The sequence below is a fragment of the Rhinoderma darwinii genome, chromosome 6 (assembly GCF_050947455.1).
Source record: "Rhinoderma darwinii isolate aRhiDar2 chromosome 6, aRhiDar2.hap1, whole genome shotgun sequence".
In the NCBI taxonomy this organism is placed as follows: Eukaryota; Metazoa; Chordata; class Amphibia; order Anura; family Rhinodermatidae; genus Rhinoderma; species Rhinoderma darwinii.
This window is the reverse complement of record NC_134692.1, coordinates 135,910,140-135,936,741: the sequence shown is the minus strand read 5'-3', so window position 1 is coordinate 135,936,741 and position 26,602 is coordinate 135,910,140. Positions and strand designations below refer to the sequence as shown.

At 43.1% G+C, this 26,602-nt stretch overlaps 1 protein-coding gene across 1 annotated transcript in view; it reads left to right on the top strand.

The window, feature by feature from the left end:
- RAB26 (RAB26, member RAS oncogene family) overlaps window positions 1-26,602 on the top strand; it is a 168,864-nt gene that overhangs the window by 118,601 nt on the left and 23,661 nt on the right. The window contains exons 3-5 of the mRNA XM_075830550.1: window positions 20,040-20,081; window positions 20,173-20,239; window positions 23,424-23,476. Coding sequence (XP_075686665.1) covers window positions 20,040-20,081; window positions 20,173-20,239; window positions 23,424-23,476 — 162 coding nt within the window. The remainder of the gene's footprint in view (window positions 1-20,039; window positions 20,082-20,172; window positions 20,240-23,423; window positions 23,477-26,602) is intronic.

Sequence of the window (26,602 nt, the reverse complement as noted above, 5' to 3'; positions counted from 1 at the left end):
CGTTCATAATGGAAGCCTTGGCGCAGATGTAGAGTTGGTTTTCAAGGAAGTCTCTTGAAGGGGTATTCCGGTGACTATAAAAAGTGTAGACCCAAAGCATAAAGATAATAAAACTTTGCAATGTACTTACCTTGCCGATCCATAGTGACCATACATCAGATGACCATTAAAGGCAACTTCTGGCCACAGCGGTGACATCACTAAGAACGACACATCAGCAAGCAGGGAGGGACGCTAGGAGCGGCAGGGGGTGCAGGACACAAGCAGTAGGTAACCAAAGAGGAATCATAAAAGGTAAGTTTATTGGAAATTTTTTTTTATATAAAGTGTATTACACAGCAGGGGGAGGCGTGAGCACAGGAGAAAGCTCCTCCCACTAATAAGAAACCGATGTAAACTGCTTTACCTTGAAGCATGATGGGAAGGACATTAAGAATAAAAAAAAGAAGCGACTTAATAGTAAAATGTCTATACCATGTCATTTAGGAATTTTTTCTGCATCTTTGGTCTTTATATGAGTTATATCTGGAATTGCCCTTTAAAAATGTGGCTAATCTTGACCAAAGTACTCTCACATTGACCTGTCCTGTAAAAACTGATAATTCAGGCTTATCAAAAATCCAATTTGTATTAACTTGATTTTTATCAGTCTATATGGGAAGTCCAACCTCCCCAATTATCTGCTTACAAGCCTGTACGGTCCCCGGTAATTGAGTGCTTTGAGGGTCTGACCGTCTCGGATGATGAGATATCATAAAACCTGTGTGACGAATAAATCCCTCTCATATTGTAATATGCATTATTTCGGAGAAACACAAGCAGTTCTTGCATTAATACGCATCTGTTTACCGTAATCGTAGAGGTGTCAGGATGATAGATGACGATACACTCGAATCTGAAATACAATACAGCGCTCTGTGTCCTATCTGCCATTTCTTTTCTCTTCTTTTACTGTTAACGCTTCTCCTATGGCAGAAAAGTTCATCCTGTTTACTTCAAGGTGACGGAGGATGAAGTTATGCCAAAATCTATTACAAGTTTATGGCGACAGCAGCGTTTGTTGTGACATCGCAATATCTCTGAAATCAAGCAGGTGTCTCTTAAAAGGACACTATCTATCTAGATATGAATGAAAAATAAGAAACTGATTCATGCATATTTTGGTGGAGATGAACTAAAGGGGTGTAGATATGCTTGCATAGTATCCACTGTAGAGGAGTGGGGGGGGGGGGGGAGATTTCTGCTATAGCAAGCTGCCTCTCAGCTAGTCCAAGTAGACTAAGCCCCGCCCCTTTTCTCACACTTATTTCATATGAACTAGCACTGGAAGGGGGAGAAAGAATGAGAGACCAAATGTATTTTGTGTTTTTTTTTATATCCAACCCTTTGGATTATGATGTGGGACCGAACAGGATTGAAGACGAGAAGGACATTTTTGGTCAGTGGCTCTAGTATTTTTATTTTTTTAGTGCCATTTTTAAATCCTTGTAGTTCGTGCACCTTCCGATGACCTGAATTTTCTCTTTTCTAATCCAGTCACCATATAATCCGTCAGCGGTAGATGCACAGTTACGTCACAGTGATAATCTGTAAAACCAAGTACCAAAGGTTTAAAAAAAAAATATATAAAATAATAATAATAATATTCCAGGTCCTATTGATATTACATAAAGGGCAGATTAGTCAAAAATGGCCTCAAAACCAAGGGCCCATTTACACAGGCAGATTTCCTGCCTGGTAAATAAGTACCGATCGACAATACATGTGGATCGGCGCTCGTTTGATCAATTTAAAGGGTGCAATGATCGGAATGAAAGGGGTCCTATGATCGGTTATACGATCGTTCGTCGCCATACATTTGCTTCGTCACCAGCACATTCCCTGTTTAGGTTCCTCTCTCCATCATGCAAATAAGACTATATTATGTATTGTATATATAAGTATATTATATGTTGTTTTACATAGGACTGCAGATAAAACGGCTTCATTTTCTTTACTCGGAGAATTGTCACGATGCAGCACTGAAGAGTTAAATATGAGGCTTGAATATATGTTTTCGTGTTCTTTAGCTCTCCGACATAAGCCGGTGTAATAGTCTGCACTTCTCGTTCTATGTACCCAGCTACAAAGCACGAACTTGGAACAAGGGACCTTGAGCCAAAGTTAAAATAGCAGCCAAGATTTTAGTCAGCGTTCATTATGTAGATCGTGTTACAGATAATACTCGCGTTTTGCGATGGTAGACAATGATGTTGTTCCTATTCGCGTGCAATTCTATAGTCTCATTTTCTCGCAATACGTTTCTCGTCTTGGTCAATGGTCAGGGACGTCCATATAGCGCCATTATAAAGCAGCCAATGGTGTACGGCGTATTCTCGTGTCCGTACAAGCTGCATTACTCAGATGTGTCCGGCGTATAACAAATACATAGTTACTGGAATAAGGATGTATTCAATATATATGTGCAGCAATTTCTTGCTTTCCGTCTGCAAGATGACTCAAGGCCCCTAAAATTTTATTCTAAAAAAGACGTACAATCCTGTAATTTTAATGTTCTATAAAAATTGGGAAATTGTCCTTTTGAATGAATGTTTAGCAGCTCCAAATGCCCTTTTCCTTTTACACAGCCGTAGAGGTAACTGATAAAATTCGGACTGACTGCAGCCACCACTAGGGGGAGCTGAGAAACTTACTGTATACAGATGTATTATGGAGTTCCAGATATCTAAATCTACATGCAGTAAGAGAGTGGGGAGTCCTATAAAGATATTTTATGAAATTAGTCAACTTCCGGGCAAACATTGAAAGGAGAGGTGGTGGCATACGTCCATGGCTCTCTCCATTCTGTAACTCCCATAGGCTACCGGCCCCTGGATGCAGCGGCTGCTAGCCATCTCACGTGGCTGACTGGGGGTCATGGGACCCCCTGTTCTTCTAAAGCATGGAGGCCCCAAAGGTGGATAGGTCATAAATGTCTGGTTTACAGATATGTCCACCTTTATCTTGCTTAAGAACTATAATTTCTCATGAAAGCAATTCAATACAATATCGCGACATGCTAACAAAACCCTCGACAGGCTGCAATACACATCACAACCACTGGGTGGCCACACATAGACACATAAGGCATAGACATCTCGTGACAGAGTATCACAAAATCAACTAAATCGTGTTTTTTTTTTTCTCAAAGCTCGTCATCTCGAGCCTCACATCTCAGGATATGTTGAGATAAGGGGAAAGGCAAGGAAGAGGACACATCTGTAAATAGCAATTCAATAATACAATGTTATTAATGGAAAGACTATCTTTAGTCGTGGCAGCGATCTCATAAATAACCTGCTTGTTCCTATTACTCCTTGACATTATACATGCTGCCATTGACAGGACGGCAGGGGACGGGTGGAGGATTTGAAATTCCCTGCAGGCTCTGTAGGTTATTATGAGAAGCAATGCCATACATTACTCTGATTGAACAAGGTAAAATTAGAATACACCCTATAGATATTTTCATCAATCGGATTTATAGCGGCATAAAGTCGTTTCATTGCCTCCTTACACCCATAAAGGAATTGTACTACTTGCAAAATAGTGCAGCCAGGGCGTCCATTTTTCTACTGACAATTTACCTCCTGTTAATTGTAGCCGCAGGGCTGAAGTACTCAATTCCTGCGTCCCTGGCTATGAAGAATGTATTTTCCAGTATCGACCTCCCAGCATAATGAATAACCCTCTGCAGCAGATCTTATTCAGCCATTGTGTTACTGTGGAGTGCACAGACAGCAGAGAGAATGATGAATTCCACCTAACGGAGAGACGCAGAGGAAGTTCTCTTTAAATGTGATGTACGCTGCAGGGTCCTGAGGGTCTCCTCATAGTGATTATAGCCCCTGATATATCACTGACGAGCTGACCAGAGCTGTATATTGCACCATAAAAGTCATTTGAATTAGTAGCGAGCCAAGAAAAATTATAATAGGGCTATCTGCCGACCTTCCTGGCTCATCATTTTGCAATTGTCCTCTTACTTCCATCTTCAGAACTTCTCCTGTGCTGCACCTGTGCACTAGAAGCCTTCACAGACTGATATCCAATGGTTTTGAGAAATGTTCTGGCTTTAAATCAATAAAACGTAATCAATATACTTTGTGTTATAAGATTTCTGCTAGCTGTCAGTGAATGGGAACGTTCTTGTTTAAATCCAGACTTAATAGGTCTCACAGTTGAGAGTTTGCTACAATTAGATCCACTCTAGACAATCTTCAATGAGCTCCACAGTCTGGACTCCAGACTGATAAATTACCTGCACTGATACATTGTAGCAACTATCAGGACAATAAGTTTAGTTGGCAGGGGATTGTCTAGATTGGAAACAATTGTCGCAAACCCCCAACTGTGGGAAGTATTTAGTACAGAATTTCAGCCTTTGAATAAAAACAAAAGTGTTTCCATTAATTGAGAGCAAGCAGATATAGAATAGACATCACTATGTAGATTGTAATCTCTTATGGGCAGGATCTGTGTCCTTATTTTTATTTTGTGTAGTTATCGCTTTCTGTTCACCTCGTCTCTTCTCGGTAGGTTGTGCTGACAGTTCTGGCTGACAGATGGCACTGCCTGTGGGTTGGTGACCTTTAGTTATAAAGGAAATACCGTTCTGGGTTTTATAAAGTTATACACTAAAATATACACATGCAGTGGCTTTTCATATTGCTTTTCCCTGTACTTGACCAGTTCACTTAAATGGGGCTTTGGTGCAGTTTTCTGCCCAGTACCTGGTCGTTCTTGGAATCGGCAGAGATCCAAAACTTGTGGAAAACTCCTTTAAATCTACATAAAAAAGTTGTTAAGGGTGATGACAAACTTGTCGACTGTTTCCAGGAACAACCAGCAGAAGGGTGACTTAAGCTGTGAAGTATAATGCACTGATCCTGAGTTCCACCTTGTAAGTAAAGTAATGTATGTACCCAGTGACTCCACCAGTAGAATAGTGAGTGCAGCTCTGGAGTATAAGGGTATGTGCACACACACTAATTACGTCCGTAATATACGGACGTATTTCGGCCGCAAGTTCCGGACCGAACTCAGTGCAAGGAGCCGGGCTCCTAGCATCATAGTTATGTACGACGCTAGGAGTCCCTGCCTCGCTGCCGGACAACTGTCCCGTACTGTAATCATGTTTTCAGTACGTGACAGTAGTTCCACGGAGAGGCAGGGACTCCTAGCATCGTACATAAGTATGATGCTAGGAGCCCGGCTCCCTGCACTGTGTTCGGTCCGGTACTTGCGGCCGAAATACGTCCATATATTACGGACGTAATTAGTGTGTGTGCACATACCCTAATACTGGATGTAACTCAGGATCAATACAGGATAAGTAATGTCATGTATGTACACAGTGACTCCACCAGCAGAATAGTGAGTGCAGCTCTGGAGTATAATACGGGATGTAACTCACGATCAGTACAGGATAAGCAATGTAATGTATGTACACAGTGACCACCAGAGAGTAGTGAGCAAAGCTCTGGAGTATAATACAGGATGTAGCTCAGGATCAGTATAGGATAAGTAATGTAATATATGTACATAGTGACTCCACCAGCAGAATAGTGAGTGCAGCTCTGGAGTATAATACAGGTGTAACTCAGGATCAGTACAGGATAAATAATGTAATGTATATACACAGTGACTCCACCAGCAGGATAGTGAGTCCAGCTCTGGAGTATAATACAGGATAAGTAATGTTATGGATGTACACAGTGACTTCACCAGCAGAATAGTGAGTGCAGCTCTGGAGTATAATACAGGATAAGTAATGTATGTACACAGTGACTCCACCAGCAGAATAGTGAGTCCAGCTCTGGAGTATAATACAGCATGTAACTCAGGATCAGTACAGGATAAATAATGTAATGTATGTACACAGTGACTCCACCAGCAGAATAGTGAGCGCAGCTCCGGAGTATAATACAGGATGTAACTCAGGATCAGTACAGGATAAATAATGTAATGTATGTACACAGTGACTCCACCAGCAGAATAGTGAGTGCAGCTCTGGAGTATAATACAGGATATAACTCAGGATCAGTACAGGATAATTAATGTAATGTATGTACACAGTGACTACACCAGCAGAATAGTGAGAGCAGCTCTGGAGTATAATACAGGATGTAACAGGATTAGTACAAGAAAGGTAATGTCATTTATATACACAGTGGCTCAACTTGTATAGAGTGTGTGTGTCCTGGTGTACATTGGCTTTGAAAAGAAAACATACGATTCTGGTACATCTGTTTTTTCAGCACCAGAATACATGCCGAGCTTGTGGAATCACTAAAGTTCATCAAAGGGAATGGGAGGGGTAGATCTTGTCAAAGAGAAGGAATCCTGTGCATTGTTCTGTTCTTATCTCCTTTTTGCATAAAGTCTCTTTTACACGGACCAATGATCGGGCAAGAGAGCGCTCATACGAACGCACGTTCCCGATCACTGCCACCAGTAAACCTGTGTAATCAGATGATGAACGAGCAAACTGATCTTTTATGCGGCCAAAAAAATGGTGGCCTGTCCGCAGCACATCTACTGTATAAACCGGGAGACGTGCTGTCAACACGATGCAAGTGCATGGGGACAAACAATAGGATTAACGGTCGTTGCTGCCTTTGAATGGAGCTACGAGCGCCGACTCACGTGCTGTATCGTCAATCGGCACTTGTTTTTTCCAGCCAGTAACCGGTCGTGTAATAGCACCTTCAGCCTGTTCATTCTATTATATTCAGTCATCTGACCTGTAGATTTTTTTTTGTATTTTCACTTTGAGTGTGAATGGAGAAGAAAGCAACATGTAGGCCAATATGTGAATCAAAAGGCAGTTTTCGTTCTTTCAACATATGAATATCATCAGTAATTAATCTGGCTCTATGAAGAGGATCGTCAGGATCTCCCCTTTATTGAGGTTCATTCGTATATTAATCATAGTTGTCAACTCTCCCAGGAAAAGTGGGTACCTGCTGAACTCCCAGAATAGCACGCAGGGTGCCCCATATACTCAGCGTTACCCGTTCCTGCAGTCCTCTTCACTTCCGGACGCCGCTGCAGACAACATCCTAACCTGGTCCCGGCATCGGGACTTTGTCTGCAGCAGCAACCGGGAGTGGAGAGGATTGCTGGAACGGGGAGCGGTGAATATCTGCTGGTCCGGGGTCTGTATCCGTGTAGGAATCTGGTGTGTGGTCTGAATTTAAGGGGTCTGGTCTTGGGTCTCTATTTAAGGGCTGTTGGGGTCTGTATTTAGAGTGTCTAGGGTCTGTATTTAGAGTGTCTAGGGTCTGTATTTAGAGTGTCTAGGGTCTGTATTTAGAGTGTCTAGGGTCTGTATTTAGAGTGTCATTGTTGGGGTTTCTATTTATTTATGGAGTCTGGTGTCTGTATTTAGAAGGTCTTGACTCTGTATTCATTTTGGCGTGTGATTAAAGGGCTCATATCCACTATTTGTGATTTTAATGGGGTAGTTTAGGGGCGTATCTTATAAAAATGGGCGGAGCATAACATTTAGCAGATCTGCGGAAATTACTTGATAATTTTCTTTTAATCACCTGTAGATTAGTTGCTTGTGGATTATAATCCTTGTTTACTTGCTGTACTGGAATTCAGACAACTTCCTGGTGAGCATGTGTTTGTACACAGCACCTAATTTGAAGAAGCAGAGCTGCAGTGTAAAGCATGGGGAAAGAGCAGAGCAGCAGCCTGAGCGTCTGAGGCAGGAGGTGTATTTCAGACTACCTCAGGCTCCAATAGACAATGCAGCCAAACTGGAGTCACTGGTTATTTTTGTGATCTAATAAGACAGTTTAAGACATCCGCTATGTCAATGTCCTGTATTATTCCTTGCCCTATTCTTTGCCCATGTTGTACCCGTTGCCCTTAGTCCATTGGTATGAATACATTTAGATCTGTATCTGCTGCAGAAATACAGGCGCTGGTGAAAAAACTCGCAGATAACAGTAAGCGCCACTTTCTTCCTCCTGTGGATGTCGCTTTTTTTAATTAAAATTTTCAGCTTTTCCGGACACGTTCCTCCTAAATTATCGTAGGAAATCCAAATATAAAGTGTAATTTCCGTCTTTTTTTCAAAGCGCCATTAAGGGAGATGCTTCCAAATTGTTCTCCTCGAGGCGTCAGAACATTTCAGCTTCTGGATGTAAACAAGAATGTTACTATTCACATATAGCAAGCAGAGATCTTGAAAATGGCGAGGAAATCAAGCAGAAAGTACATTAGAAAGCTCCAGAACTTTTCATTATACAGCGAATAAACTTTATTGCTCGTGGTTTTTGGTACAATAGCGCAGTATAGAGCTCCGCTAGAAGCCGCCAGTCGTAGTGTTCAGCGCTCCGCACTATACGAGTTCCCGTAGTGGATGGTATTATGGGGAATGTAGCGATTTCTTCTGACTTTGGGTAATATTGTGTTCTTGTGAATTATTAACTTCCCTGGAGAGAAAACACAATATTAGAACATCTCCCCCGCTCAGGGATAAACGTGTTACCAGCAGTGTTATCATAGTGGACTCTGGGGCATATGAGTAATAAGAGAAGATGTGAAGCGGCTGCCGTACGTGTATCGTGTGGGGATTTATGTCTTTTATTTGGCAGTACGAGATGTAACCGCGTGCTCCATAAAGACCAGGAAAAATACCGGAGGGTCCGTATTGAAACATCTTAGGATTTTTAGTTTTTATCAATATCTCATCCTAGGGCTCGACGATTACAAACGAAATCAAAATCACGATTAATTGAACATGTGACCTCGATGACGATCAATGAACGATTAGTTAGGCCACACCCCTTTTGAATGTCCCGCCCCCTATTTGCATTCTACGCCATTGAATTAATATACCATGAACCTGCTGTATATAATATATCCCCTGACACTGCCCCCACACAGTATAATGCCCCCAAAGCTACCCTCCCAAACAGTATTATGCCTCTATAACTGCCCTCCACAAAGTATAATGCCCCCTATAGCTGCCCTCACATAGTATAATCCCCCCCATAGCTGCCCTCCACACAGTATAATGCCCCATAACTGCCCCTCACACAGTATAAAACCCCCATAACTGCCCCTCACACAGTATAATGCCCCATTTAGCTTCCCTTACATAGTATAATGCCCCCCATAACTGCCCTCCACATAGTATAATGCCCCCCATAGTTGCCTCACACAGTATAATGCCCCTATAGCTGCCCTTTACACAGTATAATGCCCCCAAAACAGCTCTCCACACAGTATAATGCCCGCATAACTGCCTACATAGCTGCCCTCCGCACAATTTAAAGTCCCCTCAAGCTGCCCCCACGCCGTATAACACCCCCATAGCCGCCCCCACACAGCCGCAATAGTGCCTAATAAAAATAATAATATAAATACTCACCTAACATTGTTCCAGCGATGAGTGGAGGAGATCCCACTGATTCTCCGGTCTGTTCGGCTCGCTGCAGACAGGCACGATGACCCCACTGCATCCGCGTCCTGAAGATGCAAATACAGTTTAAACCCGGGGGTGGGGGGGGGGGGGTGTGAATAAAAACCAACGAAATGCGCAAGATGACATTGACTGCGCTGAATTTGTTTCCTTTTTTTTTTTTATTAATTGCCCAGCTCTAGCCAATCCCTGTACTGAGTTATCGAGGGTTGAAAATACAGGCCCCCCCTGTAAGTAGACCTTCTATGTGTCCCTACGCTAACACTTCCTGTTCCTGCACCCCGGCAGTTCTATCATAGTGACACAGTCAATCAGCCATTTTTTTTTTTTATTTCTGATTTTTTGCTTTGTGTCCCAGTGTTCCTATTATAATACTGAAGGATCACACACCAGAGGCAGGGAGTGTTGTCATAGGAACACCTTTTATAACTGCAAAAAGGATTAAGACATTTGAAACATTTCCACATTTTAAGGCTGTGTTCACACGGAGTTTTTTGCAGGAGGAAAATTCCTCCTGCAAAAACTGCTCCATTAGGTTTTTGCACAGTGGTTTGACAAAAACTCGTCAAGGTTTTTTTTTCCTCTTTCTGACTGATTGAAATGGGGTTTTGGAGGCGGAAACGGCCTCAAGATGGGTCATGATGCTTCTTTTTACCGCGACGCGTTTTTTTTACTCGCGGTAAAAAAACTCGTCCAACTCCCATTGAAATCAATGGGAGGCATTTTCGGGCGGTTTTTGAGGAGTTTTTGGGCGCGGTTTCCGCGTCAAAAAACTCGTAAAAAAACTCTGTGTGAACAGGGCCTAAGACACATAAGAAGCGTGGATTTAGAAAGCCTAGTTCAGTTCTACTGTCTGTAGGTTAACAAGAAAAGGGGGGCAGTGGGAGGAGAATAACACACGACTGCAGGATCCAACTACACAGGGTTTGTTTGTAGTTTGTACCATTGGAGGTACATTGGTCCTCATAGGAGCTGTAAACACAAAACGGTAAGAGATTTTTAATCAAGATAAATTGCAAAAGTCGCTTAATTTTTTATTTTAGATTCATCGCGTCAATAAAAAATGGCTACAAAGGGGAACATAAACGTATAAATACTTTTGAACAACCTCGGACACTTCGAGATGAAATAGGGGGTGGTCCATGTTCTTAACCCCCCCCAAAAGTGCTGGTACCTATTGAAATCAAAGAGACTTTGCATTACAGTCCTAATAATTTGAATGGGAGCGCCATCAGTTTAACTGGAATATACGTAAATCTCTGTCTGTAGCCAAAGACGCAAATTAGCAGTCGGTAGCCAGATGAGGGTCTCGCATACCCCACCGAAAACATCTACTTACACGTCTCAATGACACAATACAAGATGGTCAAATGTGCACGTGTCCTTTCAGGCCCCATGCACACGACCGGAATCCGTAAATTTGGATGAAATTGCGGACCCACTCATTTATATTGGCTACGGACACCTATCCTTATATTTACGGATGTGTTTCCGCGCCGTAGAAATGATCCACAGAATATAGAACATGTCGTATTCTTGTCCACAATTGCGGCCCGGCCTCGCCCATAGAAGTATATGCGCAATTGCGGACGGCTACAGATGTGTATCCGTAGCCGTCAGATCTGTTTTTGCGGGCAGTAATAACCCTTATAGTCGTATGCATGAGACCCCAGTGTGCCCGCACACGTATCGGTTGTGACCTGCGCAGCAATAACAGCCCGCCGATTTACCCTGAATTGCCCTGGTTTTGTGCCTCACCCTAAATTTTGATCATTTGCAGACCGAGCGTGTGGGGTGTAAATTTAGCATCGCTGCTGATCATTGCAGGTGTGCAGGACTCCGCGCATCAATCCAGATAATAAGACACTTGCATATGTTGCTCAGAAGATCCGGCTCGCTGCCAGCTACGGCTGGCACACTGGTAGCTCGAATTAACACCTTTGTTGCTGGAAGGAGGAATAGCAGAACTGGCTTCTAGGTATTACCCAGTAATGGATGTCACCGGTTCAGAGAGTATATCCTGTTTATGGCAGGATGTCATCTATGAATGGTCTCCACTCGTCAATGGTGGAGGTTCAATTTAAAGGAATTGTCCAGGACTAAAAAAATAAATAAAAACCTTGTGGATGAGCTTCAGTACAAACACAACCCATGATGGTTCTGTTCAAAAGCAGACCATTTTTCCCCCAAAAACAGGACAATCCCTTTTACTTAAAGGGGTTGTCAATCCTTCGAATGCCCTTTTGAAATGGGATGCCCCCTACATACTGGAGCATCGGGGTAGGGGTGATTATTGCTTCTGCCGTATGCCGTTAATAGTCCATTGTTAACCAGAGCACCCTGGAGCGCCATTGTTTATATCTTAAAATAGGGTGTCCGAATTTCACTCCAATGCTTGGTATTGGGTTATCTCCTAAAGGCCCTATTACACCTGCCGATTTTGTCCGGTGCAGCGAGCGCAGATCAACGAGACATCGTCGATCGGCGCTCGTTTGCTCCTGTCACACGGAGCTATGGATGGGGACGTGCGGCCGTTACTCCGATCGCTCATCCCTATACATTATCATCATGTCGGCAGCGCGTCTCCCTGTTTACACATTCGCTGCCGACAACGATAATATTTTACTTTTTTAAAACCATACGATCAGCAGATGATTGGGCGTTTGCTCGTTTACACAGGGCAATTATCAGCAACGAGCGTTATATGAACGCTCGTCTGCCCCATAATCGTCCAGTGTAAAACCCCCTTAATTCCAGGTCTTCAGGCGTAAACGTGTGCAATGTTCTGGGCAAATTTGTCCTCATGTTCCCGTCCCTATCAGTAATTCTACGCTGGTCTAGGTTCATAGGAACATCAGAACTTAAGAGCTTTTCTTATTCCTCAGCCACGTCTCAGGCTTTTCAGAATAATGCACATGTCCATTTCATTTTGCTCGCTGTCAATGCGGTGGATTCTGGTCGATAAGTCTCCCCTCCTCCCCTTCTCTCTAGCATACAACCCAAAATATACTTCCAGTTACATGATCGCTCTAATCCCTGGGCTTTCGGTTGTGGTGGAGTAGCAATGACTATAAGCCTCGGATGAGGACCAGCCTGGGGTCTTGCTGCTGACCCTTAGAAAGAATCGGGAGAGGTGTGAGCTCCCAGCACGTGGAACAGCATTGTACGAAAAATCTGTAGGCGGCGTCCGTAATGAGTACGATCCTTTAGAATGAATGATGTGTACAGTGATATTGGCAGGAAAAGCTCCCTGGCCTCTGTCCCAGTCATGTCTCTCCACAGCCTCTTATGTAGGACTAGCATGAAAACAAATGCGGACCTTCAAAGGGCAGAGGAACATGTCAAGTTCAGTTTTCACCGTGGTTACATATGAGCATATCTCGAGGAACTGTGCCAGCCATGGTAGCTTTAACTATGCCCTCAAGGAGGGTGTTCATTGCGTCTAAGCAGATGGCCAACTGTGGCAATTGATGGGCTTCCACCGTGACCACCCACCAGTTTTTTAATCCTTGAGGGCATTTGGAAGTTGCAGTTAGTCAAGAAGGTCTTTTCTAGTGACAAATACTAGTTATGAAAGACTTGAAACAATGGAAATGTCTTCATATTTGGTCCTCGGAAAGAATCTTTTCCCCATCGATAAAGACATTGAGTAGTGGACAAGATGTTCCATAAAATTCTGCTAGTAACGTTTTGTAGTTGGGTCTAGGAGGCAGCCATATATTAGGGTTCTCATACAGCTGTTTTTTTAATGACTAGTCTTTCATGGTTGGTCTGTGAAAGTGGTCGTTCTGGACGACAACGCCATAAGTTATAGTGACAAATCGCCAATCGATATCTGCCTTGATCTGTGACCTGGTCTGGGCTTCTTCTGATGGGATGCAGATCTGTCTTTCGGCAGGAACACTCGTTCATGTCAAGAAAAGGAGCCAACAGTCGGCAGAAAGTGGTCTGAATCGGCCTTTTCGGCCATCCAAAATCTCTAGTGTATGGTCATCTTTTGGCATGTTTTAGTCCTTGGGCCTCATCGATTGGAGCCATGATCTACTTTGTGCAGCTTATTAGATGTTCTTTGGCTAAGTTGCTTACGTGTAGTGTGGTTAAAAACTAATTGAGTATCCTCAATTCCCGAGATACAGCATGGCCAACATGGATAGGTAGCAGGTGAGATTTTGAGCACCCATAACCCCAAAAGATGACTACATCCCAGGTCTAGAGATTTTAGAAGATAGACTTGGCCATTGTCTAAGACGAGCTTTGTGTCCAGGCTTGTTCTCTATTGGTCTTCAGTTCTTTGTAGGATCAAAATACGGCGCCACGATGGTTGTCCGCATCAAGAACTAGCACAATGGTTAGAATTTCTGTCTATAAATATGGATTTTTCTAGCAATTTTAGGAGGTTTATCTATATGTAGAAAGAACCATGTAGGTTACATGTCTAAAAAGGGAAAACCCAGCTAGAAAATCATTAGCATCAATGCCACTTTGAAGATATAATGGGTCCTCTCTTCACCCATAGTGAGGCAGTGTTTCGGCCGAGGCCACGGCATTTCTCAGTCCCTACGGTTTCAAGTCATTTAGTGGGTGCAGAAATTTGGACAGAAAGCTGTCCATATAGCGTCTTCCATTATCAATGTTAAATCTGTAATCCAGGTACAGGAACCATCACTGATCAGTTGGGATAATCCTTCGATATGGTTACCATTCGTGCTCAGTAATACGATCCTATTAAACAACCCGCTCTGGTCCTCTCTCCCCAAGGAGTAGCCATCAATTAATAGATTGAGAAGTTTCTAGGTTGTGATTACTGCTGATCCGTGATTGACAGACAACTGCTTAGATGGGCCATTTTACCGGCTGATTGATGGGTATAAAGCTGCCACTTCCTAACCGGGCTCTTGTGTTTCCCCGGCAGCTTAATCCATAATAATGGTTTAGCTGATAAACAGATCAACCGGATTTAGTCGTCTCAGTGGTTTTGTTTCTTCACATTTTGTGTCTCGTGCTGTTTTTTGCTACTCAGACTCTCACATTTGTCAGAATTAATTCATGGTGTCCTACTGGCTTGTAAGCCATGATGGCTTGCTACTACCCCGTGGCTACAAGACAGATTTCCAGGGGGCCTAGGAGCTTTACTGTATTATTCTAAGAATATTAGACTCCTGAGATCCATGTTGAGTAGTAAAGATTGTCTACGCATAGTGAGCACACTTCACAGCCAATATGAGTTGAATGTCTTGATGTGCGAAACATTGCGCTCGGTAAACAAGGAAAGGGATGTTAAAATTATAGTTTACAACCTATGTCCCTAATACATCACTTAAAGGGGTTGCCCAGTTTAGAAAACCCATTTCCATATACACTATTAGTAAATTCAGAGTAAAAAGAGAGGGCATCCGCTCCTCAGGATCTCCTGGTCGGTGAGTGGAGAGCGGTTACAAAGAGCGTCTCTCACTCTGGAGGACCTGTCCTGTCCTGCATTACACAGACAACCCTGTGGTGGTGCTGCAAGGAAATTTAACACTTACTGCCAGGTTTTCCTACAAATAGCTGCTGATTGCTGGTGGTCCCCAGGAGGGGGGACATTTTGTGGTCAGCTTATTGTCAAGGGACCCTTCTAACAAAGTGGACAACCCCTTTAACTACAACTTTAATCTTTCTTCTCACTAGAACTTTTCCGCTTGTTTTGTTTTTCTATTATCCTCCTGTTGGAGGGGAATATGGCATGAAATATCATATAATATCATGGAAAGGAGCGCAGAAAAAAGAACTTCCTGGGACCACATCAGAACACACAACTCTAGGTAGGGAAGTGGTGGTCACCCAGACAGAAACTCACATAGTTCCTAGGCAACGTGAACAAACAGAAATTTTACACAGTGTATATTAAGGGTTGGTATACCCATGGTATATACCTTGTCCAGCTTATGGTGTTTAGGGGTATTCTATACAGCATACATGTAAAAATATATTTTCTCATTTGAAACCGGTCAGCTCCATCAGGTCCCCGGACAGACATAGAGTTTAGCAAATAATAACAGAACGCCATTTAGTCACGTTTATCCTTGTGTTGTAATAAGTCACTTTCTATTATAGTTTCCCTTTTAAGAGGCATTGTTTAAAGTGTATGGCACCAACGTGGCTTAAAATTGGCCTGGCATTGATAATAGAACCTGTGCCACGTTACTTTTGCTGAATGCAGCCTTTCCTCCGACATGACAAATGAGGCAATATATTGCAGAATGCAGTACATTCATCCCTTAGCTTTTCCCAAAGAAAGAGTGGGCCAGGAGCCCAATTCAGGGGTGTTTGAGCCCCTTGTGATAAATCGCCACACAATTCTGATTGAGCATTTAGTAAGGTTGCTCCTTCGAAAAATAAATAGAATTAATTGTTGTCCTCTTCTGTCTATTCAGCCATTTCATAGTTATATCCGTTTCTGAGGAGGCCGGTGACAACCAATATGACCACCGATACCACACCCACCAAGGTTGTCACAAAGCTTTTCTGTAGCCATATTGGCTGTCACCAGGTTTCCCACTAAAAGATATAATTTAGAAATGCCAAAGTAGAATATTTACAGTATTTCATACAAATCTTAAAGTTCAAGATTTTTATATTAACTTATACCTCAGCACTGGTTTTCCTAAGTACTTGAAGACAGGAAGTTGCAGCCATAGTCAGCCATTTTTAGAGTCCTGTAGACTTGTCTTTAGTCACTTAGTCACCAGACACCTCCTCTCTCCGTCTCTGCTCTGCTCTGCTCTCTATATGTCTGTCAGTTTTTTATACTTGACTCCTATAGTCACACTATAGTACTTTAGAGGCAATCCCACTCAGGGGTACAAACACCCACATATCAACCTTACACGCTGCTTCCCGACCACTGTTATTGCCACATTGGTGGTTCAGTGAACAAGCAGCAGGGACCGGAGTTTGTCCCTGTCATCTGTACAGCTGTATTTGAGTGCCTAAGTACGTAAATAAATCGGACCGGTGTCCTGCAAGGATAGGAGGGGGCAGAGGTAAGTGCAGGGGGCCTTTGGCTGCAGTTCTATGTGGAATGTGTCTGGCACTGTTGGTGGGGTATGTGGCTGACATTGTTTGTTGGCCATGTGGCTGCACTGTTAATGGGGTTTGTGGCTGACATTGTATTGGGGACTTGAAGCGGCACTTCTTTGGGGCATGTGACTGCACTGTTAATGAGGAATGTGGCTAGCACAGTTTGGCCTAGTTCACACTGAGTTTTTTGCAGGCGGAAAAATCTGCCTCAAAATTCCTAGGCAGATTTTAACCTGCCGGCAGAACACTTCACGCATTTTTTGCCGCGTTTTTTGGCCGCGGCCATTGAGCGTCACGGGCAAAAACTGCCGCAAAAAAGTTTCTCTGCCTCCCATTGATGTCAATGGAGGTCACAGACGGACACACCTGAAGAAAGGACTTGGCACTTTTTTTTTCTCTTCAGCGTTTTCTCCGCTCACGGGAAAAAAACACCTCCGCCTCCCATTGAAATCAATCAGAGGCAATTTGGTTGTTTATTTGGCGGTTTCCGAAGCGGTTTCCGCATCAAAAACAGCGCCAAAAAACGCTGTGTGAACTGACCCTTTAAGGGGCGTGTGGATGGCCTTGTGTAAGACACATATATGGCTGCACTATTAGGGGAAAGAAACTTCAAAATTCCTGCCGTCTGCCGTTGAAGCGCCAAAATCCTATTTCAGCCATCCGTACTTATTGCTGATGTCTTGCAGCTCCTTCCTCCTTCCATTGGTGTTCTGTATAAGAGTACATCATCGAAACTGTCTGGGAATGATAGACTTCTGAGTTAAGGTCACATTTAACGAGGTGCGGATTAAGGCTAATTGGAAAATTAGCAATCCAACTTGGAGAAGACCCAGATTTACTTGGGAATTCACTTAATCACCACTCAGGCTTGTATATTGTGTTTATACTCTGAGGCTGAGTGTGATGTTCCCCCCTTGTAATTACCATTTATACATTTTACCGTGTAAATGCTGTTTCGCCAAGAGAGTACGCAAACAATTCTACAGAGCGCTCTGCTATAGACCGATGAATGAGAATAGGTTAACCCTTAAAGAGATCATTTTAGATTAGGGCATCTATATGGTACTCTATCATAGCTGAATTAGTTGGCGCAGTTGCACCCACTGAGGTGCCAGGAGAAGTATGCCCCACCCACGAATGTCATTATAAATAAGAATGTTCCTTTAAGGCAAATGCTCCAGTTTGCTTACATTTTCATGCATTAGGCCAGACATGGGCAAACTACGGCCCGCGGGCCACATACGGCCCGTTAGGCTTTTTAATCCGGCCCGCCGAACTTGTCCAAATTATAGTAAAAACCTCCTTTTTTTTCCCCTTTCCCTGCAATGCCCACGTTTTCCCAATAGATGGCGCACTCAAAACACATTGACCGTTGTTAATGTGGCGCGTATTTCTCTTTATTTCACTTTAATTTTCACTTCGTTTCACGTCACCATTAAGCCCTTCTGTGAAAATGAGCGGACCAAAGAGAAGGAAAGTGGAGAGCGAATGCCGAGTGTTTAATAAGGAGTGGACAACAAAATACTTCTTCACTGAAGTCCGATCAACGGCTGTATGTCTGATATGCCAAGAAGATGTTGCGGTTTTCAAAGAGTACAATATCAGCCAGTATCTGCGAAATAGTATGTAAATGCCATATCTTGCATATTCCTTGAGACAAATTTATTAACTGATAAGGGCTATTTTTCACATTTGAAAGACAGTTAATAAATTGGGTTGTAGTGTTCTTACTGTGCTATGAGGTTTGCACACACTACATTTAATGCTTTAGTATATCCGGCCCAAACACTCCCTCCAAATGCTCCTGGCCCGGCCCCTCTGTCAAATTTTAGAACCCATTGTGGCCCGCGAGTCAAAAAGTTTGCCCACCCCTGCATTAGGCCCACCATGAACATGAAGTTATCTCCGTACGTATACATTATCGGCCAAAATATTCAGACACCTTCTAATTTTTGAGCACCTCATTCTAACACCATGTGCATTAATATGGAGTTAGTCATCCCATTGCAACGTTATTGGACTCCATTCATCTCGGAAGCTTTTCTACTACATTTTTGGAGTATGGCTGTAGCCACATGCATCGATGAAGCCAGGTGGGTCACCTATGTTAGGTGATGAGGTCTGGCTCACAATCGTTGTTCCAGTTCATCCCAAACGTGTTTGATGGGGTTGATGTCGGGACTCTGTGCAGGACAGCCTAGTTCTTCTACAACACTCCTTTACAGGCCCTTCACTTTGAGCATCCGGGGATTGTCATATTGAAACAGAAGAGGACCAAGATGTCACCACAAAGATGGAAGCAATTTCCCTTTTAGGCAATATTACAAGTACCTCATCCCTACGGTATAAGTGACCGCTGTTGATGTCTTCTGAGGAACACCTAACCATGATTCATGGAACTCTTATTGCGAAACATCGCTCTAAAATGTCATTGTATGTAGTAGTTAAGAGGGGCGCAACCGTGAAAGCCAGCCCTAGACCACTGTTCCTGCTCCACAGACTTTACAGTTAGCTTCTCCTCTTCCAAATAGTTGGTTCCTCCAACGCTCTCGCGTCCAACGGCCAAATGCCTCCATACTTAGTAGGTGGTGTGGTTCTTGAGGACAGATGGTTGTAAAGGTGCCCATACACATTAGATGAACATCCCATGAACCCACCGATTTGGCAGGACCGGCCGACCATCCAATGTATATCGGGATGTCCTGGCGACGGTAGATGTCGTAGAAAAGAAGGATTGGACATGCCCGATCCTTTCTCATGTGAGAGAAGTTGACAACAAAGGTGCCTATTCTCCCCTCCCTATTAAGTACATATGCACGCTCAGTCGACCCAAGAGCAGATGTGTATGGGGGTCGGGAGCAACAGCTGTCGGACCAACGAGCGTTCGGCCAACAGCTCTCCAAGGTGTATGGCCAGTCTGAGCTTGTGTGGTCTACTTGGAGTGCAGATAAGCTCTTGTTGCCCATTTCCACTTTCCGGTAACCGGGACCGCTGTAGCATGGTACAAATTTGACAAACCCGCTTTTCGGAAAGGTGGCATCCTATTTCACGTTGAGCGTCAATTAATTCTTCAATACGACCCATTCTGCTGCTCAGACTAGTCTATGGGGATTACAAGGCTTTATACCAAGTTGTTGCGTTTGCAGACAAATTTTGGGTAAATCTTGGCTATTGTATGGTGACATTGTAAGGTAACTTTTTTTGTGCTTTATGACCATTTACATATGTGTCTGGTTGAATGGGGTACGTCATATATATTTGTCTGCCTTTATTGTGACTGATTTGTAGCATTACTTCTATAATATGGCTTTTAGCATGTACATCTCTTCTATGTGTCCTATTATACTGTACTTAGATGTCAGCGGCTATAGGAAATACTTTATGATCTGGTTAACTCTTCGTAGAAAAACAAATGCTTCTATCCTTTCTACAGCGAGATTTTTTTCTTCCGCCGTTTTTACGTAAATAATCATAATTATGCTTTTATCTTCTATTTCAGAATAAAGTGCTGAATGTGGATGGTGTTAAAGTCAAGCTGCAGGTAAGAACATTTTGTTTCTGTAATATCTTCTACCGTTTAATGTTCTGTGATTTTCACTAATATATTATTACCTGGTTTCCTTTTCTTAAAGATCTGGGACACTGCCGGACAGGAGAGATTCCGAAGTGTCACCCATGCCTATTACAGAGATGCCCACGGTGAGTACCTGACATATGACAGACCGGGAAACTCTGGTGCTTCCCTCCATTCCCAAAAGTAGGATAAAATAATTCCCGCCGACAGTCTGACGAACCACACCCACATTTGATTAGACCACACCCATTTATGTATGTCCACGCCCCTTTGTAGCCAAGCTGCACCTAAAATTGTTATATCAGTTAACCTAAATATAGAATTCTCCCCATAGTCCTAATCATAAGGATTCAGGAGGAGATCTAAGTTGCTGTTTGTCGGGCTCTGAAGGAGTGTGTTAATTGTCCAGATACTGCAGAAATGACCGGGAAGGAGCAAAGTAGTCACCAGGGAATTTCTTACATAGAGGCTTCGGTTGCAAGGAAAGAAAAAATTTGCAGCGCTACTTCTAATGTATCGTTAGATTCCACCTATTAACAATAATTGTAATGTTTTTGTAGGATCAAGTTTTTTTTTTTTATGCATCACTTTGAAACAATCAAAGCCTACTCATCTGTATAACTTTTTTTTGCATGAATCACTAGTACATGTGAATATATAACAGTTTGGAATATATTATTTAGGAAAAGTAGCGCCTGTCTCTCCTTTCAGCAGCCTGTAGTTCCCCTTTCACTGCCTGCAGTTCCCCTTTCACTGCCTGCCGGCTCCCTATATATGTTCAGAAACCTCCTCAGTCCTCAAAAAAAACATCTAGTGTAAAACAATAAAAAGAAGGCAAAGGGGAGGATGGGGGTGCAGCTATAGTTTCCTACCCTAAGGCTCCATGCACACGACCGTAAAAAAAACTTTGTAATTGCGATCCGCAATACGGTCCTCAATTACGGACACACCCAGCTTTATTAGCCGCGGATACCTTTCCGTATCGCTACGGAAGGATGTCCGTGCCGTAGAACCGTGCCGGGAAACATGGAGCATGTCCTACTGTTCGTTTTTTGCGAGCTGTGCTCCCATACTTTGTATGGGAGCACAGCATGAAAATGCGGCCCGCGGGTACTGCAGCCCGCCGTGCCCGTAATTGGGCACGGCCGTGTGCATGAGGCCTAAGGGATTCAGAGCAGCAAGAGAGGAGACATCTGTACTACCTTGTTCTTGGTAATGGGAGGGGAGCACCTTCTTTAGCGATCAGCATCCCTCATTGGGCTCAAGGTGCTGCTGATTTGCAGAGAGGAGGGGGCATCCTTCCACTTCTCCACCTACTTCACCAAAAACTGGACTAGGCGCTAGACTCTGACTGGTGACAGACGTCTGTACAATGCTAACAATATATTTTATTTTGCTGCATTTCTGGACAAGTCTACGTTACCTGGAACCTTTGTAGATGTGGATTGGTATAGGGCACAATCTATCAAAATGATGGGTCAGATAGGGACATCTATTTTTCTTTTACTTCTGTCAGGACTTTCCATTAGGGGGCAGTCATGCATTTAATCCCAATAATTACTCATGCTCCTTTTTATTATGCCAATCTTTCACAAATGCATTACTGATTAGCAAAATATAGATCAACGTCTTAAATACTTGGAATAAATGATCCAAAAATTCTAATTACATCCATTTTTTTTTAAATTAATGTTTAGGTGATACTACTTTTTAGGCCAAATGCACACAACCATATTATGGATATGTGTTGTGACCTATCCATGAGTCCATTCTGTACCTTCATATGCATCCGAGTTTTTTCAGCTGTGACATGTTCCATCGGATGATGTATTACGGAGCATTTCTTTTAGGGGAGAATACAGTGCCATAGCTCGGCTGTAATCCGAATCTGTCAGTCTGCTGAACTGACGGCTCGGCTGACATAGGCTCAGACATGAACTTAGATGTGATCGGTATTAGGGTTATCCTCCGTGTCAGAGGCACACAGGAGCCGTTGTCAGCCGGGCCAAATTTTAGTTTTTTCAATTGTGACGTGTTCTATCGGATGCCGTATTACAGACTATGACTTCCAGGGGAGAATACAGTGCCATGCGTAGACACCATACTGCCTCTCAGCCAATGAGCATCTCAACCCGTTCAGCCTAGCCGATCAATCAATAGCAGGGTTATTGGCCGGGCAACCTCTCGCAGGCCTTTACTGTGTGTGTATCTAGTGACAGTGAATGACGGAATTGACAATTAACTGTTCAGATGGAGAAAAGGGGGCAGTATGGTGTCTGCACATGGCACAGTATTGTCCCCTGGAAGCCATGCTCCGTAATACGGCATCCGATAGAACATGTCACAGTTGAAAAAACGAAGTCGTACGGCTCAGGTGACAACGGCTTCTGTGTGCCTCTGACACGGAGGATAACCCTAATACCCATCACATCTAAGTTCATGTCTGAGCCGCTGTCAGCCGAGCCGTCAGTTCTCAGTTTAGCAGACTGACAGATTTGGCTTACAGCAGAGCTATGCAGCTTCTAATGCGTACATAGAAGCTGCTTTGCAAAAAGTAAAGAAAATTTTTAATAAAAGTTAAAAAAAAAAAATGTATTAAGCACAAAGTACATACATTTAACCTATTCAGGACCAGGCACCGTTAAGCTATTTTTAGCATGCATTATGGTTTAAAAAAAACTACGTTTTTGGAGGTTTTTTTCGTGCTCGATGCAGGTTATTTTTCTTGAGCATTTTTATATACATACATTTTGTTGTTGTTTTTTATTTTTAGGCTAAAGTTAAAAAAAAAAAGTTTAAAAAATAGTATTTTTTTTACATTTTGGCTATTTTTTTCTGGTAATAATATAGTGTTACCCTAAAATAGACTTTTTATTTGTGATTGTCATTGTCTACCGTCAATTTTGATATATTACATGTCTCCTTTAGGGTTATTGGGTCAGGGCTAGTGTTACGAGAATAATTGGTGGGGAAGTAGAGGGAGTATTTTATTGGTAATTTTTATTTAATTACATTTTTTGTTTTTTAATTATCATGGTCTGTCCCTCAAAGGTCAGAAAAGACTATTGGGGGAGTTTATTATTTTATTTTTACAAATACAGGCGGCTCCTGCGGTGCAATACTGCTGCGGCTTTCTTACCATCGCCTGTAAATGTATCCGTATATTTCTTATAAAGACGCCTTGTATTTCACATCGGGCTGGAAACTATTTCTAATTCATAGAGAGGCAGCGCAGCTCAGGAATAAATCCGATCAGGCGCGCAGAGTCCGCACTTACATAAAACGCCATCTCCCTGTTTGTCTCCGCAGCTCTGCTCCTGCTGTATGATATCACCAACAAGACGTCGTTCGACAATATCAAGGTAAAGACGGAGAACTTGTTACAGAGGATGTCTCGGAAATTCTCTCCACTATGTTTATGCAGTTTCTATGTGTTTAGTAGACGTCCCCTTACTCCAGTTTCAATAAGTTCTCATTTCTTTATGTAATGTGAATAGTAAGGGATGGCTGGTCTATTCTAGAACTCGCCATTATGTATACTTTTATTATTCTTCTCCACGTGCCAGGTCTCCGTGGCCCTTCTTCTGGTCCATTACTGCAGAATGGAATGGGCAGTGCTACTTATGGGGGCCCTTATATATATTTTGCTAAAGGGCCTCCACCTACCTTAATCTGGCCCTACCCCTGTTTTATATATAACATTTATGGGAGTAGTGACGACAACAGTTCTCCATGATAACACTGCACCACTGTAGATGGTCCAGAATCTGAGATATGGCTATTTGAAGTGATCCCCCTTCCATCCAGCCTCGGTCTCTCACACTGTGTGAAGCAGCTTCATGCTGATAGGACAGCGTCAGAGGCTGTGAGGAGGCTCCGCCTCAGGAGAATCGCTGGTGTTGACGCCCACTTATCCAGTTTAGCCTCATTTGCATATTTAGAAAAGAGCTCATAACTTTTAAAATAATAAACTTTTTGGGACACAATTTTCACTATCATTATCAGTGTGACGGCGCCTATTACATTAGCTGGGAGATTGGGCATCACTAAACTAGTGACGGATCCTCTTTAAATTTGTCCTAACTGATGATATATAAATATGCATGCAGTGAGCTCCACCTAGTGGCAGCTGCAGTCAGCCTGAATTTTATCATTATTTACAGTATGGGTTTCTTGCAACTGATCCTATGAGTCACAACGCAGCCACATTTATTTTCAATACTGCGATGCACGCAGCACGACACAGTGGCCAAAGTCGCCATGTAGCCCTACCCTAAAAGAGGAGCACCACGCCAGGACTGTTTATTTTGATCGTTGTGCTGGCAGTGCAGTAGATGGGGGACACTGGGCTGACATTTTGGAGGCCTTCTGCTGGAACGTTTTTTCTGGGAGGGGCACTTAGCTGGCACTGTTTATGGGGGCACTCTGCTAGCACACTTAGTGTCACAGACAGGAAGCCATGGTTGAAGGTTTTATAGAAACCCAAGGAAACCTGACGGAGGTATGAGCATGACAAAAACAATATTTTACTTTAAAACTGATTATAACATGCATTTTCTGAAGAAGCCCTTTAAGTAGTATTTGCAACTGATTGGTTCCTACAGACAACTGCATTGAGGTTCTCATGGCGCTGGTTTTGCCTACATGAGCCGCACTGTATTTCTCGGGTGTAGATAATAGGCAGCGCAGGCGGCGTGTACAGATAATGATCTTTATTTAGACCATATAATTGCTCGGGTCTGGAGCTGACAGGCGCTGCGCTGCCTCCGGGAGTTTCAGGAAAACGCACAACAGTTGCCCAAAAATAATCTAATGACGAGATAAAAATAAAGAGACTTTCCGAGGCCGGCCTGGCACTTGTTGCAAGAGTGAAGATAATAATATCGTATTTCTGAGCCGCTAATTGGAGAATTTTCTATTTTTGTGTCCTGGAGTTTTATATTTTCGTAATTTTTTAAAGAAAAAAAATAATTCTTCTAGCGCAGGTTACAGAGCGGGGAGGAACGGGCTGACGCTTCCATTGCAAGTGATTGAAATGGTGACGTTTTGAGCTTTAACTTTTTTTCAGCTGATCGGGTCCTGACTAAATCTCCTGTCCGACCTATTACCCTAGTCATTCTGTGGATTATGGTTTGGGCTGCGGTACGTGAATGTTGGGGATTAGAGGGATTTACTGGGAGTTGTTCAGTTTTTCACTCCCGTCCACTGTAAATACAGGCTGCTATGGAGTGAAAATGGCCAAAAAGGAAAGAACACAGGTTTTAAGGCAACAGAATTTTCTCTTGGTGCCGTACATGGGGGTAATTCTTCTCAAGACCGGGTGTCAGGAAAAAAAAAGGACCTGGGGTACTCCGCCAGCCCCAGGACTTATACCGGTCATACACATAGGATAGCTGGCGGTAAAATGCTCATTCAGCCAATAGCTACCTCCCCCGATCTCTCCATATACGTACACTACACACTCGGATTCATTTCAGTAGGAAGAGGGCGATAAGCAGCCGCCGGTCCTCTCCGACAACGCTGGTCAGGACGCCCTCATATATATTAGACTGACTGGCGTCATCTAAAGTCGTCTGCGGCTTCTCTCATAGAGAAACACTGAGGATGTTCGCAAGCGATACGGTAATGCCACGGTTTTACCGCTACTCTAGGAACTATAGTCCTAGACATATAACTAGTGTCCCTAATCATACTGGAGAACAAGAAGTCCCAGCAAAACCAGTGACCGGTGAATGGCGGAACAGCGAAGGGCATGTAGAACAGTCTGGACTTCCAGACACAGTGGATCCATTATTTGTGACTATAAACTCCACTCCAGCTGTGTTGTGTGGTCATAGGTGGCTCTGTAATTATAGTATATAGTATATTCTCCATCCATGGTGGCAATGTGCCGGTGTTTTATAATGCATCATTCTACATCTGGGAGGCTTTCAAATATTAATATACTAATTCCATCCAATTTACCCAAGCGCTGTATTGTGCAGCAGAGGGTGTGCGTCGTGCATCTGTTAACAGCATCCAGGGCGCCTTATAATGCCCACAAGGAATTGGGACAAACAGCAGTTAGATATAATAAGAGTCCTGCCTGGTGCAACCGCAGAATGTGACGGGGTGTTTTAAATTAACTCTTTATTTTGTGATTTATTTTTTTCCTCTCTGTGTCCCGACAATATTTTACACATTCATTATTACATTCATCACATGGGCCCACCAGCAATACACTGTAATCTGCTGGGGAATCTGGAAGCAAGTGTTTAATTTCCCTGCAGCACACCCACAGGTGAAAGGAAGCATTACACAGATCATCTTGAAATCAATGAGCGGTCTGTGCATCAATGCTGGGTCCTCCAGAGACCATTCTTTGTAGCCACTCTCTGTTCTTGATAATAGATTAGGCTCCTGAATGAGCCTAATCTCCTGAATATTTTTTTTTACTAATTCTTAATGGATCTAAAATGGAAAGGTCTGGATCCTAAAGAGACGCTAGG